Genomic DNA, 11,288 nt, shown 5'->3' with positions numbered 1-11,288 from the left:
AAATATAGGACTATTCAGATTTATCGGCTTTGTTGTAACTGAATTCAGATTAACAGACGGTGCAAGAATCTCTAATCTTCACGTATCAAATAGTATTGACAAGGCTAATTCTTGAGCAGGTTCACGTAACATACAAGATGCAAAAGAAAGATGAATTGCAAATCCCACATCGGTAGCAAGCAAGATACAAAAAGAACAAAAGTATCCCTTGCGTAGTGTAGATTAGCTAGGTAGGGGCCTAGGGCTGCCTGCTTTCCCAACACAATTTCTCAAATCGCAGGTACAAGTCGTCTCCAACCCCATACGTACAAATGCATTTGCCATGGCAGACGTTTAAGGCTCAAAGCATCAATTTTCCAGTTGTTTTGTTTCGTCACCTGACCCAAACCCAAGTTTGCATGAATGACTCCGCCCTAATCTGGTTACCAGCGAGTAACAAGGAATGCCGATACAACATGAAGAAATGTGAGACAAATTTCGCTTCCTGCAATGCGCATGTGGTATTTATACACTCCTGGTTTTGTAGGCAGTATAAGCCAACAGTAGTGGAATTGTTAGGCTATATCCTGGAAAATGGAGAACGGTATTCATCTCATATGCTTTGACGAGAGTCCTGCAATTCTGCAATCCAGAGACAAACGAAACATAGCAACCAAAGTAAAACATACATTAGTACAATATGCGATCACAAAGAAAACACAAGATGCATCTTGATTTGTTCCCTCATACTAATTACTTCAAAACGGTTCCCAGGACGACAGAAGAAAAGAATTTAGTTTGGAGACCCCGCAACATTTCAGAATGGTGTTGCAAGGTTCCAAACACTTCTCTTGCCTCCATTATCTTAAGAAGTCTGGAAAAGTATTCACATATTTATGACATGTATGTCAAGCAGAAATGGGGCAGTGAAAGAAACCTTACCATAAAATGCTTCCAACAAACTGCCAAGCAAAGAACTAAAAGTACATTCCGAATCCACCGGTTTCCAACATGGAAATTTGATTTCCTGCTACCTGAGTAATCATACCATAAAGATCTCCTTTCCTCTTGACCGCAGTCATCTTCTTTCTTCCCTGTAAACGAGAGAAAATGTTCTCTGGAGACTTGTTTTCAGTAGCCAAAGCCGCAGTCAGCATAAGAGCAGGAAAAACCAGAAAGAGGAGATGTGGATGAACCACCACCATAACATCTGGCGATCCAACGTACTCGTGTTTTCCGTTTTGATTGAAAGATTTAACTATCCACCCCATATAGGTCATGTATCCTTCATCCTTTCCGTCTGTGAAAACTTGCCCAATAAACCAGGGGAATAATATAAGGTAGAATAAGTATCCTAAGAAACCAAACCATGCTACGGGAAGCTTGCAGAGCTGAAAAACCAATCGTATAGCATTTACAAAGCCCTTATTCTTGTTAGTGAAATGTCTTAACTGAGAAAATAAGGATAGCTTGTGGAATAAGGAGAACAGAGGGTATGAAATATACAGCACACCAGAGCATTGGGTAATACAAGGCAGCCCATTGACAACCCATGACCATAAATTCCTTCCAAGTCCAAGAAATCGTAGTAGTAAGCCCATTAACAGAAAACGGCCTTAAATCAGATAACGTTGATCTGCCCATCAAGTCTGTTGATTCTATTTGCAACCAGTATCTGTAAGGGACTGGATCCTCAAAGGCTCTATGATTCCATGGAGTAACAAAATGATCTCCCCTGGAGTTATTATCCCCAATCATGTGCATGGGTGCCTCAAAGACCAGATTGAGAATCCAGGTCTTGAGTCATAGATCTTAGTCGTAACTGATGCAATTGGAGAAACAGAAAACACCAGGGCTCTAACTGTGCCGTAAGATAAAGGGACCATATCATGACATTCATAATCGTGATGGGTTGAAGATGTTGACATGAACTGTGAGTCCCACTGTGAGAATGATAGAGGAAAATGCCCGAAGGAAATCTTGCTTAATGGTTCTTGTGATCTAGAGTCCCACTGTGAGAGGTGCGTATCCAGTTGTGCTAATAGTTGATCAGTTGGATGCGCAAAGAGATTAGTCGGACCTCGTAAACCAACAGGCATTGTGCTATCAACTCCAACAAAGAGATGCTTCCGATCAGCAGTCTGGATGGAAATAAAAGGTGTAAAGCTTTTGAATTCACACACACTTGAGGGCATGGTAGCATCTGTAATCAAAGCATGGGAATTGGGAACGTACAATTAAAGTTGAACTCAATGTCAGGTAAACTTAGCACACAACGATAAGGCAGCTCTGACACTGAAAGTCTGAAAGTGAGAGGAATAATACCTGAAGAGTGACACTGTTGACATTCCGACTTCTGCCCAAGTGGCCACTAATGCTGTACTTTGAAAAGAAATCAAAGGAGCCGCCGAGCTGTGGGACGCCAAAGTTGTCGTGATTTCCTCTGAGATCAAAGAAGAGGGTCTTGTCAAGTCGACTCCTTTTGATGACGTCTTGCATGACGGTGTGGTATTCCAGCCACTCGTCCTCATTTTGCTTCATTGTCAACAAATCCTTGCTTTTTCCATCTGATTAATAATTATATATGAAAATCCAAATATAAGTATGCACTGATCAAAACTATGCCTGTGAGCCTGTGACTGCGAGATTATTGTGATGATTCACTAAATATGTTTCATGTCATCCATCATCCAGTAAAGGGTCGTTGGATGTCAGATTACTCGGCTTGTTAAATAAATTCATTTGCAGTTTGCTTTCTTTTCTTCATTTCATTTGGTTAATGGATGATTGATATGAACAATTTGATCAAATATAGCAAGCCTCACTCACTCTGGTTTGAGTATCAACTTTGCCATGGAATCAATTAGGCTCCACCTCACTCTCCAAAATGGGTTTGTGTTTATGTTGCAGTTTTTGCACTCCCCACCATCATATTCGGAATGGTTTACATAACTACATAAGAATCAAACTCACCTAAACCACCTTAACAATCCTTAACCTTTGAGTGATCATCATTACTGTTCAAATTGAAGGCTTGTGTACTAACAATCTCATTTTCTCTTCTTTCCATCATTCTAGTTCATGGCCTCTCGAACGGGAACTGCACCAGCACTAGAGAATCAAATCCCTGAAAGATCATATACAACTCCTGCAACTTGTCTGATCCACAACTGTTGCAGTGAACCAACTTTCAAGATCCAAACTTCAAACATTCGCATAAAGTCTGTGCCCTTCCCTTCCCCCCAAAGGCGGTATACGTATTTTTAGGTCACTGAAAATTTGTTTTCCTTTATGCTATATCTGACTGAGCTTTTGCATTTTCATTCTGCTTTGTTGTTGTTTACAGAATAAAGTCAACTGCATTATATCTGTATATGAACGGATGACTTGACATTTCTCCTATTTCTATGAATACCTTAATAATTAGTGGAATCCCTGAACCATTCTAAATAGCGTGAGTTGCATGCATCCTTGCTGCATAGACCTGCTTCTGTTGTTCTAGCATTCTTTCTTGGATTTCCTCTTTTTGCTCTGCTGTGTCCCTACCTATTTCCAAGCTCCAGAAAATTATTATGTGGAATGATGCCCAAATTTGCTGCAGATCTTCCAAGATCCTGCCTTCACTAAGACCAGGTTTGCCTCTCATCCTGTGGCCACTGACCATAGACGTAATGGACCTTGAATGGATCAAAATAGATTCTGCTTAGGCCACTTACAGAGAATGATTTCAGTCATTTTGGACTTTTTGTTGGCAGTCAACAGTTGATACAAACAGGCCTTTTCTTTTTGGTTTAGTTCACAATAATATATATCCACGTCAGTCGTCAAATAAAAGTCCTGCAAACTGTATTTAGGAGTTATACTGATGCCTTCTTCTTTCATGAGAATATGTTGATGCCCTTCTTAACATGCTTATTTTTGGTATGCTGACACAGTTTTCAGTCAACAAGACAACGGGAGCCCTTGCCTTGGACACAGGTGGGATTCCTGATAACGGTGGGCAAGAGGGCATCAATGGCAACAACTCTAATCTCAATGCCACCCGATTGGGTCGGATAGTGACTGCAGGTGGAAGACAGCTATTGGAGAAGCTGAATTTAGCTAGGAGAAAGTTCCCATGAAAGTATTTCTTCTTCTTTTGGGTTTCTACACGGCAAATGCATTGGCTACAATCCTTGGGCAGACTGGGGATTGGGATGTTCTGGTTGCGGGTGTAGTGGTATGCTTATGTATAGAAAGCCCCCCTCTCAATCAAGTGGGAGGCTCAAGTCTTTTGTCATGATGGTAAATTACTGGAAAGCCGGTGTGTGCTTAGGTCTCTTTGTGGATGCTTTTAAATTGGGTATGGTTCTACCGACCTCAAGTCTGGAAGATGGAGATTTAGTACTAAACTCGTGTTTTTAAGTTTTAACACCCTTGATCCGTCGGTAGGTTGTCCGGTCCAGATCCACGTTTATCCTAAGATGACCAATCTCAACTAAATTTTTGCAAATAAATGTATGCCCTGTCTTACTAAATGTACAAAGGCACTGTCTTACTAAATAAACAAATTTCTCTCATCTTTTTACATGTTGAATTTCTTGAATTATGCCTCCGGAGGATGGGATCATAAGAAGTTTTCCCCCTAATGACCGCCAGTTTCGGTATCGCCAGTTTCAGGGGTGGTGGCGATGACAATGGTAGTGGCGGGAATTGGATCAGAATGAATGGTATAACTTCACCCCCATAGTGCACAGAATTATGGCTTAGCCTCTGAACTCTAGCATGCTACATTCTACACTCGTGCCAAGTGACAACCATACGAGCATTCATATACAGGGTTGGCTAATTGTAACAAAACACAGCTAAACTCGTACTTAAGATTTCGAAGTAATACTTCTTCCGCAAAATGAAATAAAATTATAAAACTAATCTGCACATATTCAACGTACATTAGAATGCCGGGCCTATCCGAGGCTACGACAATTTTTCCCTTCAGATTCAAGCTCCTTGACATTGTCAACAACATGCTGAAGTTTCTTCGACAGGTCTTGCGTATGTTCCTCAATGTGATTAAATAGAAGATCAACTATTTCTCTAAGTGCAGCAGACCGCTTTCTCTCAAGGAACAGCTCGTTAGTTAACTCTGCAATCTTTGTCTTATCGTCCTACAAACACATGACAGAATGAAAAAGAAAAGAAGCATAAGATCAATGAAATTCAGGTCACACTAACGCGGTACAAGATGTAATGTCAGATTCTAGGCCTGTTAACTAATGTAATTCTTAAACAAAATCCTAAGAAATATGTCATTGAGCAACATGTGCAGTCGCGCAGATATAGTAAGAGCTCTGTAGCCACCAAAAATCCCATTTAATTGACAAAATTAAGTTGCAGTACCCCGATATAAGATTGTTTCCGAGTCTAATATTAACATATGCATGACGCAAAACAAAAAAATTTCTTAGAACAAATTGAAGTCAATAAAAACTGTAAAAGATCATGATAACTTACCAGTACTTGATCATCGATGAGTCCTTTTGGAGCTTTATTGGGAGTCAATGCATGAGTGTGCTCCTTAACGAACCATTTAACAACCCAGTTCCCAACACTGAGTTTCTTGATGGACAGCATTGCCCTACAACCTACCCTAGTCTGAGTCCGAGGCTTTAGTGTCTTCTTGTCACGCCTGTCAGGCTTTCGGAAACCCTCTTTGTTGCATACCAATGTCCTCCCAATGACGGTTCCATCATGTTTGGATCGATACATATCGTTCATACGAGTAACGAAACCCATACGTGTGGCATAGGCATTATAAAATGCCAACGCACTTTCTTGTGAGTCGAATTCCTGACCCACATACGGCTCATGTGGTTGGACCAGACTTGATCCATCTTTACAAGAATTTCGAGTCCTTTGATCATCATCATGATCCTGTCCAAAAAGATGACTCATATCTACAAGAGAAGTTCCTACAGATGCACCATCAGATTCACTACAATAAACAAATATTTACATCAAGTTGAGAACAAATTATAATCCACCGCAACATAAATTCAATTCATGGAACCCTAAGTATCCATTCCTGCTGCTAGTCTCCTATACATGATCACTATCTGTGGAATTCCCAAATCCGAATTCATATATTATCTAATAATATCTAAGCAGATTTAATTTTAATTTTAATTTTAATTTTAAAGCATTGGGAGGATGAAGCTGAAACAACACATTTACACGAGTTAAAAGAAACGAATTTCCATATTATTCCATGATTCTAGCCAAGAAATACTAAGATTCCCAAGACTAATCACAATCGCACCCAGAAACTCAAAGGAAATTGCAAGACCCAGTTGAATTCAATTGACAGAAAATCAACAAGGAACCCTAAGTAATTGAATTTCAAACTTACTGAGTCATTGAAGTTTTCTATAAAACCCGAAATGCTGGCACAGTGGCAGTGGCGGCTAAGATGCACACAGACAGCAACCGTGTTTGTTTAAAGCGCCAAGCTCAGGCCTTGCGCGATACGGAACTGGAAGAGGTTTTCCGGAATTTCATAGAAATAAAAAAATAAAATAAAGTTCCAGACTAAATGTTTTTTTTTATTATTTTTAAACAAACGATAATATCTACAAAATGGGAGTTGATTTAATCTCATAATAGATTAGTAACAATGTGGTTTAAATTTGCTTTTGATGAAAATCGAACTTGAAGCCTCACTTACGAGTAAAATGGAACCCAACCAGACAATATTATTAAGTGGTTCCAACCTAAATGTTGTTCACAAATTTTTTTATTGTTTCAAGAAAGGGAGTTTTAACGAATATTTCCGATATTGTTCATTTTTAACTAAAATGACATTTTTGCTTTAAAAAGTCACTTATAGTACTATTCACTTACAATATCTTTTTGTCATTTTAATTAAAACTTAAAATTTTCAAATCATTTTCATTAGTTTTCTTTTCAATTAACTGGTAAACCCACTTTTACATTTCATGTTACGTTTTCTTAATACTCGTGCCAAATATTTTGTGAAATCACAGAATTGATGTCATAAACTTCTACAAAAATTATGAAGATTACTCTTCATAAATCTTTTTTATTTTTTTATTTTAAACTACTAATAAATGTGACTTCAAAACTTTAAAATTTGGACAAAAAGAATTCAATGAACTTTCATCAACTATAAGGACAAAAACTGACCAACATGCTTGACCCATTCAAACAATTTTACTCATACGCCCCTAACGCCTTCGGCCTTTGCCCGTTCATTTTCGAACGTCTCACAGAATTTTCCCATTTTGCTTCAAATGGCTTATAACGTTTTTCTTAATGTTTATTCAAAATATTTGGAAAAAACCACAAATGTGAGATCAAATTTACTGTTGAACCAACGGATAAATAACATAACAAGAAAATTTAAGGAGGCAATAATTGTGAGAGATCAAAATTACAAATTTTACAATATAGTGCATTTCTAGAAAACAAAACGCAGACTAGGTAGTGACTAGTGGATATTTAAACAGGAGACTGTTAGTTATGTGCATGTGAAATTTTTGTTGAGTACGTTTGTTCCTCGATATTGAATTTGAATAGGTTGTTGAGTTATATGCTTGATTTCCATCTCTCTTTATTCTGCAACTAAATTAAATACAATGCATTGTTATATAACTTATAACCAAAACCAAACCATATAAATCAATGTAAGATAATCGAATAGACGGCTTTCCGCAATTAAGTAAATTGTGTCGTTAATGATCGATGTTCACCATCACATAGTAAGTAGTTCACAGATTGAAACTCACATAGATTCTTGTGGAATTGCACGACAAAACTCCAAAAACACATCTTACTTAGGTGCTGGACAAATGACTGGTGCCAAACATAGCTTTGATAAGGCTAACACTTTTGACTGCACTTCTCACGTACGTTCCAATCCTCAGTTTCTTGATGGATACCGTACCACTGCCTTACAGCCAACACGAGCAATGATAAAGCCATCCAACCTTGAACGACTGAACGAGATAGATTACTCACAACAACTTACGCGTTCTGAAACCTCTTCTTGCTGCGTAGAACGCTTTGTAAAATGCATGCATGTGCATCTGCTGTGGTTTCAAATTCCTCGCCAGCATCTGCGCGATTAGCATTTTGCTCCACTCTTGAACAATTTTGAGCTGTTGCTTCCTGAATTTGCACAAGACTAGAAGCCTCCTAAATGTCCTCATCCTCAACGCAAGTTGCTAGAATTGCACCATCCAGCCATCCATTCATCTCCATGTTTTGAAATTCACACTCTCACTTTCAATTTCCTTCGTATCAAGTTAAAGAACAAGCACATATGAGAGTGGGGGCCGGATTAATCAGCTAACCCGGCCCACATAGATCCTTTCTCTTCATCAATCAAGTTGATCATCAGCCCTGCCTTGACATCCCACGAGCCTGTCTGTGGGTTCCTCCGATTTTGGGCCTCCCCTCCTCACTAGACTACTCTTGGTTTTTTGTTTTTTTGGTCAACATACCACCATTTTTTCTTCAATACACATCTTATTTCAATAAAAAAGAAAAACATACACATTTGATTAGTAACCGTTTGATCAAAATGAAGAATAACTTAAGTTATAACCGGTTGAATAAACCCGAATTGCGAAGTGCATATAGGATAAAGTTTGAGATCCCGCGAAAATTGTCCCAAACACACTAATCCTTCAGCCAAATGCAAATCCAGATTCCAGATGCACGTATTGGAGATTTTAGAATTCAGAAAGGGAAGTCCAATGTAAAAACTTTTATTTCTCTCCAATGTACAGATACATATGTTCAAATTACGTACAACCAAGAAAAACATGAAATTTGTTTTGCTTTTAGTGATATTTATTCACCTGATATTGCTCTGATTTAGTGAACCACCATGTGAGTGAAGATGGTTGCATCGCCGTGCCATCCCATCATGCATCACTGTTGCAGCTAAACAAGTCATGCAGAGAGAGAAGTGGGAATGGAAGAGGGAAAATCACACCCCTATTTTCTCCGCCTTTACGGCTTTACCTGCTGCTTATCTATTATTTGTCATTTTGTCACCCTCCCGTCCGCGATACAGTAAAAATGGGTTAATTATGTATAAAAATAAATTTCATATTGTAATAAGTTATGATTTTTAAGTCCGTGTTAAGAAAACTCGCCTTCATATAGTAAAAACTAAACATATGCTACGTCACAAATAAAAAATTAAGATAAACTAAAATATTTCTTTAAAGTTATTTGGGACAATACGTTATTTTTTAGAGTTGTACCACATATTTGAGCTTGTGGGTATATAATACATTTTCAACATGTATAACTTCTTATTGAAGCCAAAATACTTTTAGTTTCTCAAGCAACAAAGAAGGATGCCCGGTTTGGTACCCTTAGTCTAAGATTAGACAAAGAGCAAGGAGGATATGAAGCACTGCCGGGTAGACCATGGCTCCAACCGGGGTGGTTCATGACTGGGCTAATAAAAAGCAATCTCAAGCAAGGAAACATGGGATGGAAGGCGGAAACAGCTTGGCTTTGTTACATAGAAAAAGGACTAAGGAAATTGAGTTTCCATAGTGGCGATGGTGGCGTTAGTTGACCTGGTTGAAAAATATAGAATATATTCTGCTAGCCAAATCACACTAGTGCGATTCATTTGCCCTACTATCCTATGGAGCAATTCAAACTCTTAGTAAGACTAGGCTCGGACGACTTGTTCTATTCTCGCTGAGGTCAGGGAAATGTTAAAGAGAGCACTATACCCATAAAACTTTAGTTAAAGATAACAAAGTAAAAAAAATTAATATTTTTAACTACACTTTAAGTATTGTTCAAAAAAAAAAACAAAAAAAGAAACTACACGTAAGTAATAACTTTCTTAAAGTTATAAAATTGGTTTGGTCTCTACGATTATCGGACTATATATATAAAAAATTTACTGTATAATATACAAAATACATTCATGCTAGATGGTTACTCTTGCTCTTAGCCCACAAATATGTGTACGTGTATTTTAAAATTATGGCTCTATACATGTTTTCCTTAACCCATAAGAATATAATGTTTATTCCCTTTTTATATATTCCCAATTCATATATATGAGAGAGAGAGAGAGAGAGAGAGAGAGAGGGTAGCTATTATAGCGAACCTTGGTCATATTGGGGGTGCCCATGTTTTGGTGCATGCTCTGAATTTGTGAAACATGAAGGCCATTAATTCAAGTAGTGCATGTAACGTAACCCATGCTTTGCTTGATCGCAAATTCGCAATCACCACATCTAGATTAGAACGCAGTTCAGCATATCAATCTATAGAAGAGCAAATTACGTTTACGGTCGGCATACATACATGTGTAAGTATTGCATATGATCACGATTACTACTCCACGATCAAGTCCTATCATGATCCGTTAGTCTGTAATTGTCGATATGGGCACCACGTCATCAGTTAACAAAAGTTTTAATGGAAAACTTAATAAATGTACGAAAGTATCCCAAAACTATAACTAGACTGGGATGAAAAAAAATTTATATATGAAATTTTAAAAGCCAATAAACTTCAAGGTATCAGACTACAACAAATCCACATTGAGACATAGATGTAGATTTATTGCATCCAAAGGGAGTACCATTGAATGGAAGCCATGTGTTGATATTGGTATGTTGCCATTGCCATGTGTATCTCATGCCTCTATTTAAAGTACTTGCGCAGTATTTTGACTACTATATATTGTAATTCACTTCAGTTAACTTGTGGGTGGTCAATGGGTCGACATGGCCTCAGGGAGCTAATAGTCATTTCAAACAAAAGACGGTGAAATTTGAAAGATAAATGTTAAGAAGACTGTTTTAAAAGTGGAACACTTTATGATTTCATATTTTATATTTTTTATACAATATTTTATGGGGAAATTTTATTTGAACCTAAAAACTTCTTTCTACATTCAACTTAAATATTTGGGAAATTTTACTTGAACATTTATAACTTCTTTTTACACCCATATTATTTTTAATTAAAGAATTAATTAATATCTCTTTAAACCCAAACTTACTATCTAAACTACCCTCACAAACTCAATTCAAAATGTAAATTTATCTTTACACCCATTTAGAAAATAAAATTCTAAATTGAATAGTTTGGTGAAGTTTCTACTTGTTTAAGGGAATGAAAGCTTTCTAGAGTTCGATTTGTGTGGACAAGTCAAATAATTTGATGAATTTTCTACTTGTTTATGAATCTTGTGAGACCACCATAACAAAAAGTCGGCTAAACATTCTAATCTAACAACAGTCCTCATCACTTTTGGATTCCTA

The 11,288-nt window shown here is 37.5% G+C and overlaps 2 protein-coding genes and 1 pseudogene across 4 annotated transcripts; 1 reads left to right on the top strand and 2 right to left on the bottom strand.

The window, feature by feature from the left end:
* Positions 1-17: 17 nt before the first annotated feature.
* Positions 18-2,520, bottom strand: LOC125473931 (annotated as a pseudogene).
* Positions 2,521-2,889: 369 nt separating this feature from the next.
* On the top strand, positions 2,890-4,672 carry LOC103951837 (ycf20-like protein). The gene is given in 5 exon segments (XM_009363300.3): positions 2,890-3,230; positions 3,915-3,934; positions 3,937-4,095; positions 4,098-4,193; positions 4,196-4,672. Coding segments are annotated over 5 exon segments (633 nt in total). The 5' UTR covers positions 2,890-3,060; the 3' UTR covers positions 4,384-4,672.
* A 135-nt stretch (positions 4,673-4,807) lies between these two features.
* On the bottom strand, positions 4,808-6,509 carry LOC103951835 (protein FAR1-RELATED SEQUENCE 7-like). 3 transcript variants are annotated; one of them, XM_009363297.2, is made up of 3 exons: positions 6,368-6,509; positions 5,473-5,953; positions 4,808-5,126 (listed from the first exon to the last, which is right to left on the bottom strand). In XM_009363297.2, exons 1-3 carry the CDS (start codon positions 6,373-6,375, stop codon positions 4,926-4,928), a joined length of 690 nt encoding a protein of 229 aa, XP_009361572.2. In that variant the 5' UTR covers positions 6,376-6,509; the 3' UTR covers positions 4,808-4,925. The 3 variants fall into 3 exon arrangements, with proteins under 3 accessions (XP_009361572.2, XP_009361574.2, XP_048433241.1); XM_009363299.3 differs by having other exon boundaries at positions 5,473-5,930; XM_048577284.1 differs by having other exon boundaries at positions 5,473-5,915.
* Between the last annotated feature and the right edge of the window lie 4,779 nt (positions 6,510-11,288).

The sequence above is a fragment of a genome, unplaced genomic scaffold (assembly GCF_019419815.1).
Source record: "Pyrus x bretschneideri cultivar Hongxiangsu unplaced genomic scaffold, Pyrus_bretschneideri_v1 Contig11, whole genome shotgun sequence".
Lineage (NCBI taxonomy): Eukaryota > Viridiplantae > Streptophyta > Magnoliopsida > Rosales > Rosaceae > Pyrus > Pyrus x bretschneideri.
Note: the sequence above shows the minus strand (reverse complement) of the source record. Positions and strands in the feature narration are given on the sequence as shown.